The 27,023-nt window shown below is 42.7% G+C and overlaps 2 protein-coding genes across 9 annotated transcripts; both read left to right on the top strand.

Annotated features, from left to right (window-relative positions):
* Nucleotides 1-419: 419 nt before the first annotated feature.
* LOC118364674 (uncharacterized) lies at nt 420-12,509 on the top strand. 8 transcript variants are annotated; one of them, XM_052506952.1, is made up of 15 exons: nt 420-643; nt 868-1,067; nt 1,147-1,215; nt 1,351-1,440; nt 1,559-1,668; nt 1,831-2,365; nt 2,487-2,591; nt 2,719-5,106; nt 5,191-5,433; nt 5,610-5,757; nt 5,941-6,058; nt 6,428-6,587; nt 7,195-7,296; nt 7,608-7,694; nt 7,885-11,341. In XM_052506952.1, exons 2-15 carry the CDS (start codon nt 933-935, stop codon nt 8,089-8,091), a joined length of 4,497 nt encoding a protein of 1,498 aa, XP_052362912.1. In that variant the 5' UTR covers nt 420-643; nt 868-932; the 3' UTR covers nt 8,092-11,341. The 8 variants fall into 8 exon arrangements, with proteins under 8 accessions (XP_052362912.1, XP_052362908.1, XP_052362911.1 ...); XM_052506948.1 differs by having other exon boundaries at nt 2,719-5,127; nt 5,170-5,433; XM_052506949.1 differs by having other exon boundaries at nt 421-643; nt 2,719-5,127.
* An 88-nt stretch (nt 12,510-12,597) lies between these two features.
* Nucleotides 12,598-19,476, top strand: si:ch211-165g14.1 (transcription factor 20). Its single transcript, XM_035748008.2, has 6 exons — nt 12,598-12,729; nt 13,603-15,648; nt 15,891-15,984; nt 16,077-16,126; nt 16,406-16,477; nt 18,156-19,476. The coding sequence occupies exons 2-5, from the start codon at nt 13,606-13,608 to the stop codon at nt 16,445-16,447; spliced, it is 2,229 nt and encodes a 742-aa protein (XP_035603901.2). The 5' UTR covers nt 12,598-12,729; nt 13,603-13,605; the 3' UTR covers nt 16,448-16,477; nt 18,156-19,476.
* Nucleotides 19,477-27,023: the final 7,547 nt, after the last annotated feature.

Here is a 27,023-nt window from a genome sequence, read left to right as displayed (position 1 = left end):
TTAAAGGGACTCTCTGATGTGTTTTTAGAGCTATTTGGTTAGCCAGGATGAAACCCAATATGAGGTAGCTTTGGTAGGTAACAGTCAGGGATGTGGGAATCTTGTCAAGACAGAGATTTGGGACTTTTAACATCCCTGGGCTTGTGAGACTGGATGCCAGGGGCCATCGGGGATAATACAGCCTCCAACGTCTTTTCATACACTCCCCAGCCAAGCCCAGTCACCAGAGTGGAACTCATTCTTAATGTGAGTAAGGTTTAATAGCCCCTGTATAGAGAGCACTTCCTCTCTCCTGCTGTGTCCCACAATAAGCTTTACATCTCAGAACACTGCCTGCCAGAGACCTGCCATGACTTGTGGGTTCTCTGCTTGATACAATGCACACGTCCAAGTCGTCTCAGTCATGATAGAGGAAAGGGAAACGACATAATCTTGTTTTTTATTACAGTAATACAGGACATGATGACGTTTGCTAATCCATCTGACACCTTCTACATTGTTACTTCAGTAATTGATAGTGTCCTGTTGTTACACCCAGAAACTGCAGTCGTGTGGAGATCTACGCCCAGGTCAACTCACCGTCCCTCCTCCTCAGAGAAGAGCTAAGTCACTGGACCGCAGGACCTCGGAGTCTGTCATGACTGTGAGTGCTTATTACTTCTGGAATGTCTGTGCACTGAAAGCTGTAAAACATGTCAGAAAACTGACACAGTTCAAACAAGGACGCTCTCATAATTTATACAAGTAAAAATGAAAGCCCCAAGTGGATTGACGGCAGTTTACTTTTATGTTTGAGTGTCTGAAAGCAACTGTTTGACCGAGCCTCTTTGAACTCCTGACTAACTTACTGTATTATCTTCCTCACAGCCTGATTTGCTGAACTTCAAGAAAGGGTGGATGATGAACCTGGATAAGGAGGATCAGGTATAGGAATGGACAGATCCAGAATGTCTTTTACTTTCGGCACTGAACACCTTCCCACGTTTCTACCCCAAAGGCACATGGATCCTGAATGTATGCGTGTACATTTAGTGATGTTTAAGGTGCTGTGGATCCTTGCTATGAAGGTGAAGCCTGACAGTTCAAACGTATTATGTAGGTTTTTGCATCTACTATCCCTTATAATGTCTGTCTGCTCCCCTCTAGTGGAGGAAATACTGGTTTGTGCTGTCAGCTGACAGTCTGAGGTACTACAAGGATTCCTTCGCAGAGGAGGCAAGTTCATGTGCATTTTCATTTTTACTGAATGAAGTACACACAGATATGTGATTTTGTGAGGACAGGGAAACATGCTTTTGTTATTTTTTCATCCCAAGTCTTGAATTGATGTTTGTCATCTTCTCTTGTTAGAACTCAGATCTGGAGGGGGAGATTGACTTGACCAAGTGTCATAATGTCTCAGAGCACCAGGTCCAGAGGAACTATGGCTTTCAGATCCATGTAAGACTAAATCTATACCTACGGAAATTGAAATCAACAGATGAATGTTGATCCATTCTATACATACAGTAAGTCTCCTATACTCAATCAAAGTAATATTCCTAATGTCTTCCCTCAGACCCAGAAGTGTGTCTTTAGTCTGTCAGCCATGACTGCAGGGATACGGAGAAACTGGATACAGGCCCTCATGAAGAATGTCGATCCATCTAACGCTCCTGATGTGGCCAGGTAAATGGTGTCTGTAATACCAGCCTCACTACTACATAGTAATACATTAGTAGACTACCACCATTCTATAGTAGTGATGGGAAGGTCTCTGCCTTTGTTTAGGCAGAATGCCTCATTTCCTCTGTCAGTAAGTATTTGTGTTATTCTGTTGTGATTGTAAAGCAGCTTGCCAGTCCATCACGTCCCTTGCAGCCCATCAGAGTCACTGCCCCTCCCTAAGCCAGACGTGACCCAGGACTCCTCCCCCTCCTCTGAGGTCCCTACAGAGAGAGCCCAGGGGCCCAAACAGAGCCGCATCCGTGAGAGGAGACGCGAAGGGCGCTCCAAGACCTTTGACTGGGCTGAGTTCAGCCCTATGGCCCTGCTAGCCTCTGACCAGGAGGTGCAGCAGGAGACAAAGGAGCCTCTTCGGATGGAGGTAGGGGACCTGGAGAGGAAGAAGAGGCGAGAGGAGAGGAGGAGGAGGTATGACAGCATGCTCGGCTTCCTTGTGGGCTGGGAGATGGACTGTGACAGAGGAGGTATCAGTCCCAGGTCACCCAGGACTCACCAGAGGGTGCAGAGGGAGATTGAACAGTGCTGGCAGCAGGTGGAAAGGACTGCCTTTAGACAGGAGAAGACTGTTCCATTGTACACTGAGTCCCAGGGCAAGGATAAAGAGGATATGGGGATTCTGCTGGAGACCTACCACAGGAGGGTGAGTCTGTGTATCTCAAAATGATTCCTAACAGGAACAATGTTAACGTTATGAGGTGCTTTCTCTGCTGCTGGTTGGCTTAACGGTGGACTTATTTTATCTCTGTGTCTTGTGATTAAAGGTAGAAGAGATGAGGGGCCAGTTGGCAGAGTCAGACCAACGCAGGCTTGAGCTGGAGGCTCAGTTGAGCACTGCATTAGGACTCCAGTATCATGCCTCCCTGCCGGTAAGGAAAAATATATATTGGCCTATACATATTATGGATATGCTCTGTATTTCCATCTATAATACTTCCACTTTGCAACAATGATAACTACCTAATTATAGACAATTGTCTTGCTTCCTCCTGTAAGCTTGAGGCCCCAATGTGCCCAGAAGCTGATCTTCCCTCTTTGAAAATTCTGACGGACATGTACAGGGAGACCAGAGAGCTCCTCCAGCAACAGGAGCTGAAGAAACAGAACATACAGGAGCAGCTTGGCCTGGCCCTGTCATCGGCCCCTCTGGAGAAACACAGCTCCTCTGGAACTCACCCATCACCACCACCCAGCATCTGGCTGCATGACACAGAGGGAAACCTCCAGGGGCTGGAGGATCTGTTCCCTGACTGCCCTATATCAGTAAACACACCTGTCATGTCACCAACCTCAGACACAGAACTCTCATTCTACTCTGTGCCTCAGAATGGAAGTGAGAACAGAGGGCCTAACTTGGGCAGTGAAACTAGCTCTCAGACACAGTTTGAAAATGGAAGCCATCGACAGACATCGATTCCAGAATCGCACACAAAAAGTTGTGCATGGAGCCCAGATTCACTGAGCATGGGGGAAACTCAGGAAGGAGCCAACAGCATGAGAATAGACAACCTACTATGCTGTGGGACACCCAGACCCACGGAGGAGTACGTAGACCCAGACCAGGCCATCGTGATGAGGAGACTATCCCAGGAGGTAGAGCTGCTCAGCAGCCAGAACGAGGCCCTCAACCAGCGCAACCAGGAGATGCTCAACCAGCTGACAGAGGCAGACAGAGAGATAGAGAGACTGAAAGCAGAGCTTATCACTCAGTACAGTGGGCCTCAGTTCCTCCCTGAGGCAGAGCAGCACAGCCAGACCAAAGTGGAAGGCCTGGAGAAGGAGCTGCGCAGGAGAGATGAGCAGCTCCAGGAGGCCCAGTCCCTACTAGCCTCAATGGACCAGCGTCTGAAGGAGACAGAGGCACAGCTCAGGGAGGACACTTTCAAAGACCTGGCCGTCCCAGTAGAAGAGGATGATGATGATAATGAAGAGGAGGAAGCTGGGGAAGAGAATATCAACACACACCACCTTGGAGAGAAGGAGCGGGAACACCTTCAACAGTGTCTGCAGGCCATGGAGGCCAAGCAATTAGAACTAGAGAGACAGCTCCAGCACACAGAACAGACCTGCAGGGAGCTGCAGGCCCACAACACACAACTCAGAGAGGCTGAGCGGTTGTACAGCCAGAGAGCCATGGAGGCAGAGGCTGACATCGTACGGTTTAATGAGGAAGTAGAGAAGGAAAGGACGGTGGAGAAAGAAAGTGGATTAAGGTGTAGCAGTGAAGGCAAATGGCAGGAGGAGGTAATATTGGATTCAGGTGAAGAGAGGGTTCAGCAAGTGATGGAAGGGATAAGATTGATGTCCAGAACCTTAGGGAGAGTAGTGCATGTGATTGACAGGTCAGGTATGGATGTGGTAAAGATGCCATTAGATAGAAAGTGTGTGGAGGTGAACAAGACAGTGGTCAGGCAGCTTCAGTTAGAGGAGGAGTTTTGGGGAAGGCTGTTGAACAGTTTGAAAGTCAACCCATCCCAGTCCAATGAGGATAAACTCACTGATGTGATTCTAAGTCAGATTTTAGAACACATGGTAGTGGAAAAGCAAACGCTCCTCCTAGCTCATAGTCTTTTTTCTCATAATAAGACAGATTTAAACATAAACACTGGAGGCCTGGAAAGGATGAATGGATGCAGCTCTCTGAGAGACCTGGACATCATTGGAAACATAGCAGGTGAAACAGGTTCAGAAATGAAAGAGGAAGGTGATGATGAGAGGATATGGAATGTGTACAACCAGCATAATGACACCGATGACTTCCGACATTTCACAGAGATCACACAGGAGAGAATTTTCCTGCTCAACCAAATCGCCTCCTCAGTCGGAGCCTCGGCCAATGACGAGCTCCAGTCCCTGGCACAAAGACTTTGTCATTTCCACAATGTAAATGATCCCCGGTTAGCTTCCATACACTGCACCGCCATGGAAGCCTTCTCATCCTATCGTCTCAGTAGGCTTAACACTCTACACAAGAGCCAATTTCAAGAGACTCAACAGGGACTGCTCATTGCTTCTTCTCCTTTGATATGCAGCAGATGTGCTGGGCAGCTTTGGGCCAGACGGTCAGACCTGGAGAGACAGGGGAGTTCCTCAGTGGGATTAGGGTTGACCCCCCTGAGGCAGGGAGAACACATAGACTCACAGCAAACAGCCACACAGCTACTAGACACTGCAAGTGAGCAGAAGACAGAGACGCCTGCAATGAATGCTACAGGTAAAATGGATGTGGAAAGCCCAAACCACGGAGTGACTGCAGTAGAGGAAGTGTGCTGGGTTAGAAGGTGTGCAGAAGTGGTGGAGGATGACTTCCTGCCCAACAGCATTGAGAGTCCAATGATAGAGGTAGAGAGTAGGGTAGATGAGGTAGAGAGTAGGGTAGATGAGGTAGAGAGTAGGGTAGATGAGGTAGAGAGTAGCGTAGATGAGGTAGAGAGTAGGGTAGATGAGGTAGAGAGTAGGGTAGATGAGGTAGAGAAAGGAATCCAGGAAGTTGATACTGATAAGGATGTAGAGGAGAGGAGCACTACTGAACCCCATGAAGAAGCAAACACTCTGGGGGAGGATGAGCTGGAGATTGTGTTATCATCACTGAGAGGTCATGTGAAGGATCTGGAGGAGCAGCTGTCTGTCATGGCCAACATGAAAGCAGAGCATGATGGAAGAATGGCATCTCTCCAGCTGAAACATAAGGAGGACATAGAAAAGCTAAAGGTAGGACAACTCCCATAATAACAATTGTCCATAATCATCAATGGGATATTTGGTAGTTCCTGAATTCACTTGAATTACGATGTAATGAACCAACCCCAGGGAGTAGTGACCATTATAACAATGGATCTGTGGATGAATCACCTAACAGTCCACTGTGTCTGTGTTTGCCCCTGCAGGCCACATATGAGCATGGCTTTGTCACCGTGGAGGAGTCCCAGCAGAGGATTGTGGGGGAACTGCAGCACAGACACCAGCAGGACCTGCAGCGCCTGCAGTTAGACACAGACAGACTGCTGGAGGAGGAGACGGCTGCTACTATCACAGGTGAGAGGGGACTGTGTGTGTGTGTGTGTGTGTGTGTGTGTGTGTGTGTGTGTGTGTTTAAGGTTAAACGTTTTTAGGATATTTACAGTATGTGTGAAGGCAGAGTTTCTCAGAATATTGATAAGCTCACATTCCCATGCCACTCTAATGGAGTGAACATATCCCCTTTTATTGTGGCATTAGCAATTGAAGCAATGAAGAACGCTCACCGTGCCGAAGTCAAGAGAGAGATACAAAGGGCATGCCATGGAAACAACAATGCAGGAGACGTGAATCTTGGAGAAATATGCAGGCAACACAGGTAAATGTACTACCTGTTGATCTATGTGGTTGTAAATCGTCAAGGAAAGCACATGGCCAGATAGTACACTGGATTGGCTGACAAACACTGAGTTTTGGACTGATAATCTGCATTCTACCTGTCCTTGACTCTGTATATGTCTGTCTGTATAACACACAGTGCACCTTGTGTCTAGTCTTGGCCGTGGTTTTCAGCTCTCAGGATCATGTTTTTGTGTGTGTGTGTGTGTGTGTGTGTGTGTGTGTGTGTGTGTGTGTGTGTGTGTGTGTGTGTGTGTGTGTGTGTGTGTGTGTGTGTGTGTGTGTGTGTGTGTGTGTGTGTGTGTGTGTGTGTTTTTGTGTGTGTGTGTGTGTGTGTGTGTGTGTGTAGTGAGGAGCTGGTCTCCTGTCACAGGGAGCTGGAGGTGTTGTCCCAGCAGTACTCTCTGAAGTGTCTGGAGAGCTCCCACCTGGGCCAGGCCCTGGAGGCAGAGAGACAGGCTCTGTGTCAGTGTCAGCAGGAGAACCAGGACCTCAGAACTCGCAACCAGGTCAGTCACATTATGACCATGTACCATCACAAGTGTTTCTGCTCCAAGCCAACTAAATCTGGTCGTCTGTCTGAACACACATAGTAGAATGCATAACGCATACTTTTATCAACTTCATATCTGTCACGAACGTCGTCTTGAAAATGACCGGACCAAGGTGCAGCGTGGGGAGCGTACATTTTTCTTTATTATAAATGTCGCCAACAAAACAAGAAACAACAACAAAAACTTGAACCTTACTAGGGCCACTTACTATACAGGCCACTAACAGAGTCAACTACCCACCAAATACAAAAGGAAAAAAGGCTGCCTAAGTATGATTCCCAATCAGAGACAACGATAGACAGCTGTCCCTGATTGAGAACCATACCCAACCAAAACATAGAAACACAGAACATAGAGTTTCCCACCCGAGTCACACCCTGACCAACCAAACAGAGAATAAAACGATCTCTACGGTCAGGGCGTGACAATATCAGACTGTTACAACACTCTGCAACAAAACCTTGAAGGTCCCTTACATTTCCCTTAGTATTTCCCAATTCTGTCTTTGTCATCAAATACAAAGTAACAGTGTTAGTAATGATGACTGTGGTTGTCTTTCCAGGAGCTGAGTGGCCATCTTGCTGCAGAGATCACCAGACTTTGCTCTCTGGTCAAGCAGGACACCTTCCCTCTTAGTCAGGAGAGAGATGTGTATGAGCTGGAGGTAAGTCTTCAGTAGTACTTCACTGCACAATAGCTATGTTGCTTAAGTATAACAACATGTTGTTATAAAATAATGATAAAATATCATCTTTATCTAGTCCAGTCAAGTAAAGTTTGATGTAAAGGTAAACTGTATCTGCCTTTGACTGGTAACACCACTAGATGCCACCCTTAGCAACATGACCAACGTACAGCCTTTAAAATATATGACATACTCATGTGCTGTACATTCTGTGATGATCTATGGCACCTTGGTCCTCTGGTGTTGTACCTGTGTCTGAGGCATCAACTGTGATTCTGTCTGACTGTTAGATCTCCCTGCGTGTGAAGGAGTCAGAGGTGCAGTGCCTCAAGCAGAAGATCACCTCGCTCAAGGATGAACTCCAGACAGCCCACAGGGTGAGATCACAGCACAGCACACAGAATAACAATAGCCTTTGTCTGTATAAATGTATGAAGAGTAGACATAAGATGGACAACACTATTGTCCTGCTATTACCATGTATTACTGTACAAATATTAGCATGGGTCATACTCTATTTAACCTGGTAATAGTGCCTGTTTATAGCCTAATCCCTGTTCCCCCCAGGATAAGAGGTATGCAACAGAGACGTACAAGGACATCTACACTGAGCTAAGCATCATGAGAGCCAAGGCAGAGAGAGACCTGGGACATCTCAGGGAGAACCTGATGTTGGCCCACAAAGCACTAGGAGAGCTCTCACCTGCAGTGGACACAGATAATGGTATACATGACATTAAGCTGGTGGCCCTGCCTTCAGGGATTCAGAGATGAACCACTGATGTGAAAACGACAAGGTGTTGAGTGCTGCCACTCTGAGGCCAAAACCTGCATGACAGCCAAGTCTCGCTGGATGTTTCCCCAACCACCTCTGGTTTTGGCAGCATCACCAGTCTGTATCGTACAGATGTCATTCATTGCGTAATACAGACAATTTGTGAATAACCTCATTATGTTATGCATCTTAATAATATTGGATGTATCTGAATCCTCTGACTGTTATCTGTGCAGTTTGCTGTAGCATGTCAGTTAGTCCTTTAGATTTTGAATAACGTTCTTGACGTTCTGTCCATTTCTTACACAAATGAAAGAAAGAGACTCTAATTAGAAGTCATCTTGTACAGTGGTGCAGCATAACCCTATAGAGATCTCCTTTGGGTACACATTTAAAAAATATATATATATTTGTATTTATTTCACCTTTATTTAAATAGGTAGGCAAGTTGAGGCCAAGATAAAGCAAAGCAGTTTGACACATATAACAACACAGAGTTACACATGGAGTAAAACAAACATACAGTCAATAATACAGTAGAAAAATAAGTCTATATACAATGTGAGCAAATGAGGTGAGATAAGGGAGGTAAAGGCAATAAATAGGCCATGGTGGCGAAGCAAATACAATATAGCAATTAAAACACTGGATTGGTAGATTTGACAGATGAGTGTGCAAAGTAGAAATACTGGGGTGCAAAGGAGCAAAATAAATAAATACAGTAGGGGAAGAGGTAGTTGTTTGGGCTATTTATAGATGGGCTATGTACAGGTGCAGTAATCTGTGAGCTGCTCTGACAGCTGGTGCTTAAAGCTAGTGAGGGAGATAAGGGTTTCCAGTTTCAGAGATTTTTGTAGTCATTGGCAGCAGAGAACTGGAAGGAGAGGCGGCCAAAGGAGGAATTGGCTTTGGGGATGACAAGTGAGATATACCTGCTGGAACGCTTGCTACGGGTGGGTGCTGCTATGGTGACCAGTGAGCTGAGATAAGGTGGGGCTTTACCTAGCAGAGACTTGTAGATGATCAGGAGCCAGTGGGTTTGGCGACGAGTATGAAGCGAGGGCCAGCCAACAAGAGCATACAGGTCGCAGTGGTAGGTAGTATATGGGGCTTTGGTGACAAAACGGATGGCACTGTGACAGACTGCATCCAATTTGTTGAGTAGGGTGTTGGAGGCTATTTTGTAAATGACATCGCCGAAGTCGAGGATCGGTAAGATGGTCTGTTTTACTAGGGTATGTTTGGCAGCATGGGTGAAGGATGCTTTGTTTGCGAAATAGGAAGCCAATTCTAGATTTAACTTTGGATTGGAGATGTTTTATGTGAGTCTGGAAGGAGAATTTACAGTCTAACCAGACACCTTGGTATTTGTAGTTGTCCACATATTCTAAGTCAGAACCGTCCAGAGTAGTGATGCTGGACCGGCGGGCAGGTACAGGCAGCGATCGGTTGAGGAGCATGCATTTAGTTTTACTTGTATTTATGAATACGGCTGCACAATGAATACGGCTGCACAGTATTGTTTCTTATCGATGGCGGTTAAGATATCATTGAGGACCTTGAGCGTGGATGAGGTGCACCCATGACCAGCTCTGAAACCAGATTGCATAGCGGAGAAGGTACGGTGGGATTCATAATGGTCGGTGATCTGTTTGTTAACTTGGCTTTCGAAGACCTTAGAAAGGCAGGGTAGGATAGATATAGGTCTGTAGCAGTTTGGGTCAAGAGTGTCCCCTCCTTTGAAGAGGGGGATGACTGCACCTGCTTTCCAATCTTTGGGAATCTCAGACGACATGAAAGAGAGGTTGAACAGGCTAGTAATAAGGGTTGCAACAATTTCGGCAGATAATTTTAGAAAGAAAGGGTCCATATTGTCTAGCCCGGCTGATTTGTGGGGGTCCAGATTTTGCAGCTCTTTCAGAACATCAGATGACTGGATTTGGGAGAAGGAGAAATGGGGAAGGCTTGGGCGAGTTGCTGTGGGGGGTGCAGTGCTGTTGACAGGGGTAGGGGTAGCCAGGTGGAAGGCATGGCCAGCTGAGGAAAAATGCTTATTGAAATTCTCAATTATAGTGGATTTATCCGTGGTGACAGAGTTTCCTATCCTCAGTGCAGTGGGCAGCTGGGAGGAGGTGCCCTTATTCTACATGGACTTTACAATGTAAAGGGGCAGCAGGGTAGCCTAGTGGTTAGAGTGGTGGACTAGCAACTGGAAGGTTGCAAGTTCAAATCCCTGAGCTGTTATTCTGCCCCTGTTCCTAGGCTGTCATTGAAAATAAGAATTTGTTCTTAACTGACTTGCCTAGTTAAATAAAGGTAAAGTAAATAAAAAATGTCCCAGAACTTTTTGTGTTGCAGGAAGCAAATTTATGCTTGAAAAAGCTATTTTTGGCTTTTCTAACTACCTGTGTATATTGGTTTCTAACTTCCCTGAAAACTTGCAATTCACGGGGTCTGTTCGATGCTAATGCAGAACGCCACAGGATGTTTTGTGTTGGTTAAGGGCAGTCAGGTCTGGAAAGAACCAAGGGCTGTATCTGTTCCTGGTTCTAAATTTCTTGAATGGGACATGCTTATTTAAGATGGTGAGGAAGGCATTTTTAAAGAATAACCAGGCATCCTTTACTGACAGGATGAGGTCAATATCCTTCCAGGATACCCGGGCCAGGTCAATTAGAAAGGCCTGCTCGCTGAAGTGTTTCATGGAGCGTTTGATAGTGATGAGTGGAGGTCGTTTGACCGCGGACCCATTACGGATGAAGGCAATGAGGCAGTGATCGCTGAGATCTTGGTTGAAAATAGCAGAGGTGAATTTAGAGGGCAAGTTGGTTAGGATGATATCCATGAGGGTGCCCGTGTTTACGGCTTTGTGTTTGTACCTGGTAGGTTCATGGATAATTTGTGTGAGATTGAGGGCATCAAGATTAGATTGTAGGATGGCCGGGGTGTTAAACATGTCACAGTTTAGGTCACCTAGCAGCACGAGCTCTGAAGATAGATGGGGGGCAATCAGTTCACATATGGTATCCAGAGCACAGCTGGGGGCAGAGGGTGGTCTATAGCAGGCGGCAACGGTGACAGACTTGTTTTTAGAGAGGTTGATTTTTAAAAGTAGTTCAAATTGTTTGGGTACAGACCTGGATATTAGGACAGAACTCTGCAGGCTATCTCTGCAGTAGATTGCAACACCGCCCCCTTTGGCCGTTCTATCTTGTCTTTGTCACATGTATAATAAATATCTGAAACATCTGTTTTGCCCTTTCATGAGCCTTTACAGTGTCTCTTAGGGGTCTGGTTGTCCGTTATTCTTCCTCATACATGCACTTTGACCTCTCAATACTGGAGCCAACTAGTTGGTTTTATTCCTTATACTGGAGGCAAGTAATGTTTTTAATCCTTATACTGGAGGCAACTAATGGTTTTAATCCTTATACTGAATGAAGGCAACTATTGGTTTTCATCCTTCTTTCATCCATCATATATTCCCTAGTTCTGTTAGGCTGAATAATAGAACGGACTGTCCTGGTAATGTAGCCAACATTTTGGGCTGCACCTTGTGAATAATCTTCTACAAATTCAGTGAATGGTGTAATGTTCTTGTATTTTCTGCATGTCTGCGAAATGTAGGAATGCCAACGAAAAAAATGCTATGCCATGCCAGTATTAGAAAAGCTGTTGGTGATTCTTTATGTGGCCTGACAGTAATCACTTTTGAAAGACAAGCTTTACCATTATGACTTAATAGTCACGATGCTGGATCTGATTTCTGATATTTGTTTCTTTCTCCGTAGAGTGTCAAGGAAGATAACTGCAGCTGAACAAAGAGACACAACGCACAACATGGATTGTTCATCGGTCTATCCATGTTTACACACTTTAGCACTTAGAGATCCAAAGTTATATTGTCAAACATTTTATATCCTATCCACCGTTACTGTACTACAGAATTTTAAAAGCGCATTATTTGAGGACATTTTGTAGACGTTTTCCTGACGATTAACATTTATCTCAAGGCGTTTGTAAAATGTGTAGAATTATTACACTGCTATGTCCAATCCAGTTATTGAACGGGGATATTTCTAAAAACAACTCAGATTAAGTTTGCTTTTCTTACCTGTGAAATACATTAACAAGTATGAATGTACCGTCCGAGTCTATAATGTAAAAGTATTATTTGTTTGTGAGTGGATGGTTTTATTTGGAGGCGTTTATCTTGATCCTGCTAGTACACATTTTGATGTTCTTTATTCATGTCAAGTAATCTAATGATAAATTAAATGGATTTATTTTAAATAATTGTGTGACCTTTTATCAGTCTGCTACTTAATAATCATCACATAATCAAATCGTCAGAGGACAGGGAAATTTACAAAATATTCTATGAATGTATTATATTTTATTTTACAACGAAAAAATGTACATCTTTATCATGAATGGAAATTCATACATTTATCATTATTAATAAAATATTTGTTAAGGTCCACATCAAATGAAACTGACAAAACTCTCATGTCCCATAATGCATTGCCCCTTTACCACAAGCTGCCAACTGAGTTCTTTACCAATGCAAGTAAACTACGAGATGCTCTTTTTGGAAAGGGAGCACCCCTTCAGCTTACTTGATTAATTTCTATAAGGTAGGTAAAATAGTTTATTTACAACTATTTTCCAATATAATGGGTCCTCGGCAACATGTTTGTTATAACGCATGTTATTATGGATGAATAGCGAGCTAGCTCCAGCTAGCTAGCTAAAGTCGGGTTGTCAACACAGTCGTTGGCTAACGTTAGCTGTGGTTATATTGCGGCTTTGTTTACACACTGTTTACAAAGGCCTGGATGCAAGTAGCTAGCTAGCCACTAGCCAGCTATCGTAATCAGTGCACTCACCTGCAGCAAGGAACGACGAAGGGTAGGTAACCGGTACTACGTTGAACGGGCAGCTCCCATTTTTCTCTAGTAACGACGTTAGAAATAAATAATATTTCAGAAATGGATTCTATCTCGAAATGGTATCACGCAATGCGACCTTACATTTTGTAGACTGAATTTGCTGTCACGAATTGCAAATTAATAATCATCAATAATAATATTAATGCTTGGTTTAACGATAAATTGTTGTTATAGTGATGCATTAATAGTACTGATGTAGGATCTTAACTTGATCACCCTTTGTTGCTGAGAAATTTCCTGCACTGCAGGAAACACAAACTTAATAGTGTATTCAAGGTTTTAAAAGGCTTCTAAAGTTTGTAATTTAGCTTTAAAATGTCTTGACATGATTTGCCCTAATCAAAAACGTACCAATCCCTACAAAACATGTTCATTGATTATAATCCACATCATGATAATGTTCCTGCTGTAGCAAACTGCCTCAAAGTAAAATCCTACATCTGTAGCTATTGTGTAGAAAAGCTGCTTTTGAAATCCTACCTATATAGGCTAGGTTTGAAGTTTGCCTACTGAAGAACCTATGGGCTTAACCGTCTTTGTGACTGTATTTGTCTTAAGGTTATGGAGCTGTCGTCACAAGACCCTCATCCTATGGCTTTGGATCTCTCAAAGAGATGTGGGAAGAGTCATCTGAATCCCAGGACCACAGAGGTTCTGGACCTGATGAAGAAGCCCAGCTGGCACAGCATCACTGATGACCATGTGTCCATGCCCTGCATGCAGCTCCTCTCTGAGAAAACACTAACAGACACAGGTGTCAGACTTTCCTACGGGACTAGGACTTGTGTTCGCTCCCCCCTTTTACATAATGGTATGGACAGAAGCTTACGGGACTCAGGGTTGTACGAGCCACACCCTACAGAGAGCCTAAATGCAGAGAGCCCCATTTCTGAAAGTATTGAGGGAGACGAGAGTCAGAGTGACTCTGATGTCATTTTGCTTGTTTCCAGTTCTAAGGAAGCACCCTCACCTCAGGACTATTTAGACAGGGGATCTGTTAGTCCCTTAGTGGATTCTCCGTCCCCTGGCGCTGTCTCTTTGGGTGAAGCTAAAGGTTGTTTTCTACTGCCCCAGACACTGAGTTCCCCCAGTCCTGACAATACATATTCAGAGGATTCATCTGAAAGCACAGAGGAGATGTCGGTGAATGCAAAACCTGTTCTTAACCTGTCGGAATTAGCTGCTGTTTATGGGAAATATGTCAGGTCTCCTGTGGATGTCTCAAGTGATGATAGTGATGTCATTGAAGTTCCCATCACAAATGAAAAGAAAAAGATTCACAGTTTACCTGTTGATGTTCAAAATGAGAAGAGTCTGACAGGTGAAGCTAGTAATGTTGTAAAAAAAATCCTTTCTCCACATCCTAGAACAATACAGCCTGGGGTCAGCGCTCAGAAACTCATCAACAATGTCACTCGCCATCATTCAAAATTACATACCAAAAACTCAAGTAGAGTATTACCCAAGGAACATTCTGGCGACACAATGGACTCAAAAGAGAAGTCATCTAGTTCAGAGGATGAGTCTTGGTTACAGCCAACTGTCTACCTGTACAGGTGTGTCGTAGAATCTGATGACTCGGATGTGGACCGTCGGACAGTTCGACAGGATCCCTCTGAGAGCCTACGTTCCTCTAGAAGGCCACAGAGAGGATCATCACCTGCTACAGAGTCAAGGACCAAGGCAACACATGTGGAAGACATCCAACAGGAGTGGACAAAGCCCTCCTCAGCCTGGAGCAAAAGGTCAGGAACCAAGCAGAAAACCCACCAGAGAAGCCCAGCAAAGCAGGCCTCAAGTAGTAGAAAAGCAGCAGCAAGTAAAACAAACCGGAGGAGGGAGAAACACAAACAAGCCGGCTCATCCTCCATGTTCTCCCATGAAGAGGCAGAAATCAAGCTGAAATATGCAAACTACAAACAGGACAAAAGGGCCAGTAAATCAGAGGACTTTTGCCCTTTTGTGCACATGGAGCAGAGGGAGTACTCTGCTTGTACAGTGATCAACGATCAGCAGGAGGAGAAGGATGTGAGGCGGAACAAAGGACAGCAACAACAACCAACTGGGTCTTTGTCTGGTGTCGTTCCTAAGACGTCTTGTTATCGTCTGGGTCGCCTCAGCTCAAAGAGTAAGTGTCAGCCCCTAATGGTGTGCTGCCTGTGTGGTGGGTCTGCTAATGCTGTGGGCCTAGGGGACCTACACGGACCTTACTATCCAACTGAACCTGCTTTGGAGGAACAAGGCAAACAGCAGGCCCAGAGGGAAGAATACAAGGACAGTGAACTGTCTGTAGATTGTAAGATAGGCCTATGTGGTCAGGTAGGGGAGAATGGGTTACATGAACTGAGCAATGTGCCTAGAGTAGAGGCTGTAGTTGATGACTGCTGCATCACAGTCAGTGATAGTGAAAGCTCCACATTGCCTTCAGCCAAAAAGCTCAGAACAAATGGCTGCGTGATGGACGGCCACAGTCTGCCTGTGGTGGTCCACAACACCAATGAATGCTGGATCCACGAGGACTGTGGCATATGGTCCACAGGTGTTTTCTTGGTTAAAGGAAAGCTCTACGGCTTGGAGGAGGCTGTTCGGTTCGCCCAAGAAACAGTGAGTCAAATTCAACGATACCTCTTTGTTTGAGATAATGTGCATTTGTGCTTGCATATCTCGAGTGCAACATAGATGTGAACATAACTGAACAAGGTCAAACTGAAGCAGCTCAGATTAGACAGAGGACCATTATGCTTGTGACTAGGTAACACACAGTGCCTTACTCCTTCACTGTTTCCTTGGCCTCTCAAATACAGCTTTATTCAAACATGCTTTTTTACATGTCCTTTCTTTTCCAGGTGTGTTCAACATGCCACGCAGCAGGTGCAACCATGGGCTGCTTCCAGAAAGGGTGCCCCAATAAGTACCACTACTGCTGTGCAGCTCAGTCAGGTGGGAAGCTGTCCTGCTCTGCCTATGTACAATTATGTCAATGAAGAAACATTCTGTTGACTAAATGTTTTATTTTCTATCTATCTTTGCAGGCTGTGTGCTTAACGAGGAAAACTTCTCCATGAGATGTCCAAAGCACAAGGTAGATGTAACAGTTGTCATTCCAGCAGTACCTGGTAAAATAACAAAACACCGGATGTTTAAGGAAATATATGTACATTTGTGAATAGCTATCTTACTAACATTTACAAATGTAGGTGTAATGATTAATAAATGGTGAGCAAACGGTTTGTAAATGCCTTATAAATGGTTTATTATGGACCCTTAAAATATAGGGTTGCCTAAAGATCATTACTTTTTGATCTGAGATCTAGGCTATTAGCGCAGTGTTTCTGAAATATTGCACTTTTGTCCTTTCCAGAATAAATCATTCAGAGGTGTTAACATGCCAGACAACAGATGACAGGAGAGAAGGAATTGGACACTATGGAAGGTATGTGATTTTCTATGCCCTTGACATGTTTGTACTAACTATAGATGTGTGTCCTTTGGAAGAGCTCCGGGTTTATTTGTAAACAGAACGGTATTTAGTCATTGATGCTCATCAGTCAGTCTGTGAGAGATCTGTGATTGTGCATCATGTTAGAGCTTGTTTTAGTGTTTGGAACAGCTAGGCTTCCCTAAGACTGTGTTGATTTAATTGTTTTCTCCACAAATAAGTTGAGCATCTTTACCCACAGTATGTTTAAAACAGGACTTAGGGTAAGATTTGACTATTGTTCAAAGTGACATCAAACTCAAACAAGTTCGTGCTAATGATCCTCTGGAGCACGTTGTTCCCAAACTGGGTCGGGACCCACTTGTGGGTTGTGGCAGGGGTCCAGGTGGGTCGGGGGATTACATTTTTTGTCCATTGCATTTTTACAAAAAAAAAACACTTTCAAAATGTGATGATACATTTTTGGGATAGAACCATGCTTTGTGTGAATTTAAATTATTAAAACCAAATAGAAAATATGTAGAAAATATAATGGACCTACATATTTGTAAATAATAGCCTATAATCTTTGAGCTAGACAACCAGGCCCCATTGATTTTGTTATAATGTTTGAGCATAGGAATACAGCACTAATCTGTCAAAATGTATAGAATTGCAGGAAATGTGCTTAGGATCTGCCACATTTTCTCCCAGATCCATTGTAACATGTATACAATTGCAGAACAACATTTTCTTTATAAAGCAACATTTTATTTCAACTTTACGGCAAAATGTGTATAATTGCTGGAAATTAGCTTCAAACGTAAAATGTTTCTCTCCACTCCCAGATTATATTTTTTACTTATTATTTTTATACTGTATTTTTGACTTGTTCTGTCTGTGTATGTTTTATCACAGCTCAAACACTTAAGGTGGATTGCAAAGCTAAAATGTTTGGGAACATTTACATTTTAGTCATTTAGCAGACGCTCTTATCCAGAGCGACTAACAGGAGCAATTAGGGTTAAGTGCCTTGTTCAAGGGGAAAACATTGAAAGATTTTTAACCTAGTTGGCTCGGGGATTCAAACCTGCCACCCCCTGCTCTAGAGGATTCCAAATTCAATTTGGATTATTAGTTGATTAAGGAACACACACACAATCTACAGTGTCTGTTTGACAAGGATTGTGCACAGAAATGTCAGAAAAGCCATGATAATTACTTTGAAGTTTAAAGAGGTTTGAATTCCATATAAGAATCCTAACAGGAAGGTTTAGAGGTACAGCCTGCTGTTGATGAGTGCATGCAGACCTTCCCTCAGTGAGATGAGCTGTGTGGAACATGAGAACCTACCTAGTGATTGGGACCCTGGCAGGACAAGGTGTGAAAAAGCAATGACACTGATTTGTCAACTGTGCTAAAAGAATATCCTCAATCTGCTGCAAGGGCTTCTGGGTTAACATTCATAGCCTACCATGTTGAAACTAATTTGATGTTCTCTGCAGTTGTAAAAATATATATTTTAGCCCGAGATAAATGAATGAATGTGGTGCAGAAAGTATGTACTTTCACACCCATGTCTATTTCAGTGTGTGACCCTAGCTACTATATAGCTGTACTGTAAACTTGAGCAACTGATTATTTTTGTCCAATTCTATAACAGTATCACTGTTCCCTTGTGTTTCCCTGACAGCTAAACCCCATTGGCAGCAGCCATCGGATAGATACTCTCCTTCACCCCAGATAAGACTCTGTGGAAGAACTGCAACATTCTATTCATGTTTTCTTTTATCTCTTGAATGTTTACATTGAGTCCATGTTACTTTAGTATTATTAATGGTTCTGAATTGATTGTACCAGTGAAGCCAAATGCTCTTATTGTGTGTCTGCCTGCAGATGGCCGTAGTCTTTTTGGCCCGTCTCCACTGTGGAAGCTTGAGAGTTATGTTGCCAGGTTTGTTGTGCTGTTTGCTTTGTTGAAAGACCAAAATGTTTTATTTTGTTTAAGTTTTATATCTATGTTTGGTCTTTTTACCTTTTAATACTGAATTGACGATTGACATGTTTTTGTGTTCACAATGTGTGACAGACTTGCTATAGTTTCCTTATTTGATAGGAACCTTTATTTAATAGGAACCTTGAGAGGACAATAGTTGAGTTCAGTATTCATCCTAATTAACAGTGATTGAAAGGCCAACCAGTCACCCCCCTGATAATATGACTTGTTTTGCAAGATTGCTACTTTGAAATTCAGATTTCTCTATGTTACTATAAGGATTTTTGCATCTCAGATTATCCTGGTGGTATGCTTTAGTAATCATTCGGAACTAAAGGGCAACAGAGGAAGTGATGGATCTCCAGAAAGGCTTCTATGGCTGCGCTTACACAGGCAGCCCAATTCGGATATTTTTCCCACTAATTGGTCTTTTGACCAATCACTTCAGAACTTTTCGCATCAGATCTAGTTCAGATCTGATTTGTCAAAAGACCATTTTAGTTCAAATAAATATCAGAATTGGGCTGCCTATCTAAATTCAGTCATAAAGGCATATTTATTTTCTATTTATGATTTAATCATGTTGTGCATATTTATTTATGTAATGTTCAGCTGACATGGTGGTAGTGCTCAATGAGGAAAAGGTACAATGTCTGTTTTGCACAAAGTTTGCAAAGGTTGGTACATTCAACCCACTGGGCACACACTGGTTGAATCAACGTTGTTTCCACGTCATTTCAATAAATTACGTTGAACCACTGTGGAATAGACGTTGTATTGACGTCTGTGCCCAGTGTGAAGTGATTTTGAATTTGACCTGATATCATTGGCTCCAGAGATAATGATTTTATACTGGGTTCTGTTAATGCAGTCCATTAAGGAAATGTATGGGTGTTCCAGTCTTACATATGTGTGAGGAAGAGATGGCTAACACATGGAATTAATTGTCTGTTACAGCTTGCAACTGTTGCCCTTTTGTCACCTGTTTGAATAAAAGCTGACATTCCTGTGTACGTCACCTGTTTTAAGATGTGATCATTTTTATCATAATTCATCTCTTTTATTAGAGGTATTCATAATTCAGTTGCCGTGATTCAGTGGGACAGGTTAGGTTAAGATATTCTGTCTAAAAATGCTCGAACATATGTTGAATTTGTGTTGCATTCAACAAAGGGAAGTCTGGATGTATCCGTGCTGTTTATGTTCTCTTTATGTAAGTACAGTAATTGTAGATAACTGCCTTATTCTAGACTGCTACTGTCATGTTGAACCATTCACCCTCTCCTTGTATGAATAATTCTTCCTCAAACTGTTCAGACGCCTTCTGTGACCTTTTCTTCTATTCAGGAATAATCTGCTCTCAATGTTTTACTGCGTGTGTCTGCCTCACTTTTAACTGGGTGTCATCCTGACCTGGTGGGTGGTGCTCACAGAGCATATCTCACCTTGTTGAACTCAGAATATAACCGTGTTCTGACCTGCTAAAATAGACGGGCATCCCATTCCTGTGTGAGAGAGCTGTGGCTTTGTCTCCAGGAAGAGGGTTTAACTGAGCAAATCTGCATTCTAAGCAGCCAATTTCACAGAGAATATTCAAACAGCTGTTGTGTTTCCTCCCCATGGAAGATGAGACTATATTTAGCTGCCTTTCATTACAAGGGTTTACACATGGACAGCTATTTGGAATGGCAGCTCCATATGCTAACAGTTTGATCTCTTAGCATACAGATGTAGGATCTTAATTTTAGCACTTTTGTTGCGGAGAATGCTCCTGCACTGCAGGAAGTACCGATGAACTTTGTGATTTAACGTAATTTCCGGACTATAAACCGCTACTTTATTCCCACACTTTGAACTTCACGGTTTATACAATGACGCGGCTAATTTATGGATTTTTCTCGCTTTCACAAGATTCATGACGCCAAAAAACTGAGCACCGTCACATAATGTGACGTAAATCGAGCGCGCTCAAACTTCCCATCATTTTGATTACGGTAGTAATTTTGTCACCCTCATCATGGCAAAGATACGGAGAAATGCATATGATGCAGCTTTCAAGTTGAAGGCGATAAATCTGGCTATTGGAAAAGGCTGCTGCATGGGAGCTTGGCCTTAATGAGTCGATGATAAGACATGGAAACAGCAGCGTGAGGAACTGACTCAGTGCAGAAAGACAACAAAAGCTTTCAGAGGGAAGAAAAGCAGATGGCCCAAAGTATTTGCAGCCACTCGACATCAGTGTAAATCGTGCATTTAAGGTGGCGCTCCTTGTTTCGTGGGAGGCTTGGATGACAAGTGGGGAGAAATCCTTCACTAAAACGGGCCGCAGGCGAAGAGCATCTTATGGTCAAGTCTGCCAGTGGGTCCTGACAGCGTGGAGCATTGTCAAAAAATCCACTATCATCAACGGGTTTCGAAAGGCTGGACTGTTGCGTGTTGAAGGGGCAGCATGAGCTCAGCGGGGTATTTGCCTCCAGATGAAAGTGACAAGAGCGACAATGAAAACGATCCAACATGAAGCAATTCTGAGGCTATTCAACTCCGACACCGAAGGAGATGACTTCAGTGATTTCAGTGCACAGGAGGAGGAAGATAGTGACCAATTACATTCTTGGTAGGCTACTGTTTTAATTTATGTTACAAGCCGTGTTTCGTTTAAAGGCTGTGTAAAGTTAATTTGTTTCAATGTACCGGTAGGCAACTGCAGCTTATAGACATGTGCGGTTTATTTATGGACAAAATACATATTTTTTAATAATTCAGTGGGTGCGGTTTATATTCAGGTGCGCTTAATAGTCCAGCAATTACGGTACATAAATTCACTGAAAACCCACACTAACACACAGAAATTATTCAGACCTTTTTACACATTTTGTTACAGCCTTATTCTAAATGGATTTGAAAAAAATCCTCAGCAATCTGCACACAATACCCCATAGTGACAAAGCAAAATCTGTTTTTTAGAAATGTTTGCAAAAAAATACTGAAATACCTTATTTACATAATTATTCAGACCCTTTGCTATAAGACTCAACATTTGGCTCAGGTATATCCTGTTTCCATTGATCATCATTGAGATGTTTCTACAACTTGATTGGAGTCCACCTGTGGTAAATTAAATTGATTGGACATGATTTGGAAAGGTACACACCTGTCTATATAAGGTCCCACAGTTGACAGTGTATGTCAGAGCAAAAACCAAGCCATGACGTCGAAGGAATTGTCCATAGAGGTCCTAGACAGGATTGTGTCGAGGCACAGATCTGGGGAATGGTACCAAAACATTTCTGCAGCATTGAAGTTCCCCAAGAACATAGTGGCCTCCATCATTCTTAAATGGAAGAAGTTTGGAACCACCAAGACTCGTCCTAGAGCTTGGGCAATCGGAGGAGAAGGGCCTTGGTCAGGGTTGTGACCAAGAACCCGTTGGTCACTGACAGAGCTCTAGAGTTCCTCTGTGGAGATGGGAGAACCTTCCAGAAGGACAACCATTTCTGTAGAACTCCATCAATGGAAGCCACCAGATGGAAGCCACTCCTCAGTAAAAGGCACATGACAGCCTGCTTGGAGTTTGCCAGAAGTCACCTAAAGTCTCTCAGACCATGAGAAACAAGATTCTCTGGTCTGATGAAACCAAGGTTGAACACTTTGGCCTGAATGCCAAGTGTCACATCTGGAGGAAACCTGGCACCATCCCTATAGTGAAGCATGGTGGTGGCAGCATAACGGTGTGGGATGTTTTTCAGCGGCAAGGATTGGGAGACTCGTCAGGATTGAGGGAAAGATGAACGGAGCAAAGTATAGAGAGATCTTTGAGATCCTTGATGAAAGCCTGCTCCAGAGCGCTTAGGACCTCTGGGGCGAAGGTTCCCCTTACAACAGGACAATGACCCTAAGTACACAGCCAAGACAATGCAGGGGTGGCTTCCAGGACAATTCTCTCAATGTCAGAGCCCGGACTTGAACCCAATCGAACATCTCTGGAGAGACCTGAAAATAGCTGTGCAGTAAAGCTCCCCATCCAACCTGACAGAGCTTGAGATGATCTGCAGAGAAAAAAAGGGAGAAACTCCCCAAATATGGGTGTGCCAAGCTTATAGCATCATACCCAAGAAGACTCAATGCTGTAATCGCTGGCAAAGGTTCTTCAACAAAGTACTGAGTAAAGGGTCTGAATACTTATGTAAATTTGATATTTCAGTATTTTTACTTTTAATACTTTTGCAAAAATGTCAATATTTTTTTTTTGCTTTGTCATTATGGGCTATTGTGTGTAGATTGTTGAGGGGAAAAAACAATTTTATACATTTTAGAATAAAGCGGTAACGCAAGAAAATGTGAAAAAAGTCAAGAGGTTTGAATACTTTTCCGAAGGTATTAACGTATATTAACAGCAGCACTTTTCATGTAGCATACTTTAGGCTAGATTATTTTCTTGTGACAATATAGATCAAATTAAGATCCTACACCTTTAGGCGACTGATGATGCTGGATGTCTGTCTGAAGATGACAGATGCTGAAGAGTTTGGTGGAAAATACAAAACATATATTATGCCTCATTGGACAATTATGAAACACTTGCACCATCCAACATAATGTGGGTTGTATTTCAGTCCTTATGACAGTGGAAATAATGCTTCTTGCATACATACCATGACATTTCACATTTTTCCTACAGTATCCTGTAAGTATTTCCCCAACCCCTGTCCTCTATCACCAATGTGTGGAATACAACAAGTTGACACATCAGTTAATGCTGTGACCGATATTCATATAACGCAGGTGTAGGTTGTAAACACAGTAGAACTCATCAGATGATGATGTAACTAGGGCAGTTCCACTATAAAAGCCTTTTCAAATGTTAACTGGGTATAAGAAAAATGTATTTAACGTTGGTGTAAGTTGTAAACACAGCAAAATGCCAGCCTCATAATTGCTAACCTTGTTTGACTTTGGGCCATTTCAGTGAATGGAGTGACCTATGAGAGCTATCATTTAACTCTGTATCAAGTGTTTTGTTAGGACAAGCGTTTTTAGCTGTATCTAAGATAAGTAATCGCTTGTTTATCTTCGAGATTAAGTTAAGAGAGACAGGGAGAGCTGTCATGCTAAGTTGTCTCATTATAATGTTTATGCCTAAGGCCCACACTTCTCTCACGCTTTCACTCTCTTTCTCCATCTCCCTCCCTCCCTCTCTTCCTCTCTCCTCTCTCTCCCGCTCTCTCTGTCTCGTTCTCACTCCCTCTTCCTCTCTCCGTGCATGCAGCAGCCTTAGCTCTGGGCACAGTGTTATCTCAGCTCCCAGGACTCTGACAGGCTCATTCGATCACAATCCCTCCCACTATCTCAGCAGCTCAGCACAGCAGCACAATGCCATTGCAGGTCACTCAGAATCTCATCACCCAGGGCCACAAAATAAAGGATGCACAACAGGGCCTTGCACAGACCATTTGGGGTCAGTGGAAAAAAAAGGTCTCTTCCCCCAAAAATATCCTGCATCAATTATTACAAGAACAGAGGAAAGCAGCACAATCTGATGAGTAAAGTATTTTGCTAAACTATTTTGAACTGGAATAAATGCTGCACTTATTAAAAATGACCAACACAATTCCAGTCATCATAGAAGATAATAAATACTGTAGCCTATCATTACTAGGCTATATCCAACCCAACTCCATTTGAAATACTATAGCCTACCATTACTAGGCTATATCCAACCCAACTCCATTTGAAATACTGTAGCCTATCATTACTAGGCTTTATCCAACCCAACTCCATTTGAAATACTGTAGCCTATCATTACTAGGCTTTATCCAACCCAACTCCATTTGAAATACTGTAGCCTATCATTACTAGGCTATATCCAACCCAACTCCATTTGAAATACTGTAGCCTATCATTACTAGGCTTTATCCAACCCAACTCCATTTGAAATACTGTAGCCTATCATTACTAGGCTATATCCAACCCAACTCCATTTGAAATACTGTAGCCTATCATTACTAGGCTTTATCCAACCCAACTCCATTTGAAATACTGTAGCCTATCATTACTAGGCTTTATCCAACCCAACTCCATTTGAAATACTGTAGCCTATCATTACTAGGCTTTATCCAACCCAACTCCATTTGAAATACTGTAGCCTATCATTACTAGGCTTTATCCAACCCAACTCCATTTGAAATACTGTAGCCTATCATTACTAGGCTTTATCCAACCCAACTCCATTTGAAATACTGTAGCCTATCATTACTAGGCTTTAACTCCATTTGAAATACTGTAGCCTATCATTACTAGGCTTTATCCAACCCAACTCCATTTGAAATACTGTAGCCTATCATTACTATTTATTAACTCCATTTGAAATACTTTATCCAACTTTATCCAACTCCATTTGAAATACTGTAGCCTATCATTACTAGGCTATATCCAACCCAACTCCATTTGAAATACTGTAGCCTATCATTACTAGGCTTTATCCAACCCAACTCCATTTGTTGTCACTATCATGTGTCCCAGTGGTTTTCAAACTTTTTGACCCATGACCCAGATTAAGGACTGGTACAAAACCTGTGACTCCAACGTAAGCACATGTGTACTACACACAAACATGCCCGCACAGTCGCTGTACAAATGGAGCCTGTCATTACAGCCATAAACAGTGATGCATTTTCAAAACGCAATATAGACTACAGAACTGCGTTTTATACCTGCAGTTATAGGTGAAATTCATTCATGTTAGCAGCCAATATCAACTTGGGGTATATCATCTCACTTATCTGGAGTCCAGAGCAATCATACGGCCTGCTTGTAGCATACTATAAATGGAGGTTGCAGGATCTGATGTAAAGCATGCTGTTTCTGCACCGCTCCATCATTTTGGAGTGCATCCTGCCTGCAGTGCAGTGTTCTTCCTCACAAATAGCAGCGCCATCATTTTTGGGTGCGGAGTGCTCATTGGCTCCCCTGTTCTTCCTCACAAATATTGTAATACGTTGTCCATCTTCATCCCATAATATTGAAGGCATGTTGCAGCTGCTTATCTTTAGACAGTAGCCATCCAAACTTGGTCAGAAATATGAAAATGCTAAATCAAATCGTCAGGTAGCCTGTTGTTCTGGCAAACTGTATTTTATATGGATGATAAACGTAGGCCTACTATGTTGTGCCTGGCAAAATGACAATCAAGAAGAGCAGCTGTTTGATTCTGAAGCATATATGATAATTTAAGGATGGCAGTGGATTCACAACGACAAAGAAAACCAAAATATTTTTTTCCAGGGGGGGGGTGTCCACCCCTGCCTGTGCCCTATGACTAATGCACAAAACGTGAAATCACAAAATAACATCATTATAACTCTTATTTCTGCCAAAACATCTGCCCTCACAAATTCTCTGTTACATAATCAGATGTCACACATTTGAGGCACACATGCACCACCAGCCAGACAGCAACAATCAATCTTTGCAAATCATGTAAGTGCCCCCACAGTACATCACTGTGACATAGGCTACAGCTCTGTACTTTGTCAGCGGCGCGAGTCATTTTGGCAGCACGCAATCGGGAATCAATATTTCACCACACTATTACACATTGGCTTGTGTTGTTGAAGCCCAAAAATAACCTGGAGAATTACGGAGTGCATCAGGTTGACGTATTGGACACAGAGTGATAAATGTTGGACCATGAGGGATGGCTTCGTCTCTCCCCTGGGTTCAATGACCTAGTATCCTCAGTGAAAGAAGTTGTGGAATCGCCTTCACATTAATATTTTATTGTCGTGTGACCATGACTCTATCTACTCTTTGAAAAATAGTTATTAATGGAGAATTTCCTAATAGAGATTATTTGTTATAATTTATGTCTGATTATTTTATAATTTCAGTCAGATAATTTTTCCTAATCTGAGAGTCAGATCCTTTTTCATAATCTGAGTCAGATAATTTTTCCTAATCTGAGTGTCAGATAATTTTTCATAATCTGAGAGTCAGATCATTTTTCATAATCTGAGTCAGATAATTTTTCCTAATCTGAGTGTCAGATAATTTTTCATAATCTGAGAGTCAGATCATTTTTCATAATCTGAGTCAGATAATTTTTCATAATCTGAGTCAGATAATTTTTCATAATCTGCGACATATTTTTTTTTTATAGTTTGAGTCAGATTATATTTTATTGCTTGAGTCAGATTATTTTTTATAATTTGAGTCCATTTCACACCAGTTATCTATTTTTTGCCAAACATATTTTTCTGTGTGATATGTCTTAATTTCTTGTTCTCCCTCTTTATTTATTTTTGTTAATTTTTGGATTATGTGTCTATTGGTATTGGCAGATATTGCTGCACTGTTGGAGCTAGAATCATAAGTATTTTTGCTGCATCTGTAATATCATCTGCAAAACTGTGATTTGATTTTATATTTGATTTGATTTGAGATGTCTATATGTAGAGGACTTGCTCCCAACAATATACTCTTGTGGACGTGAAAAGCCTCCTGCATGTTTACCCCTCAAGGGTTTCCAACCTCCAGGACTTGGAGATGAAATGTACAGTTCCACTAGAC

Source organism: Oncorhynchus keta, unplaced genomic scaffold, assembly GCF_023373465.1.
Source record: "Oncorhynchus keta strain PuntledgeMale-10-30-2019 unplaced genomic scaffold, Oket_V2 Un_contig_2790_pilon_pilon, whole genome shotgun sequence".
Lineage (NCBI taxonomy): Eukaryota > Metazoa > Chordata > Actinopteri > Salmoniformes > Salmonidae > Oncorhynchus > Oncorhynchus keta.
Note: the sequence above shows the minus strand (reverse complement) of the source record. Positions and strands in the feature narration are given on the sequence as shown.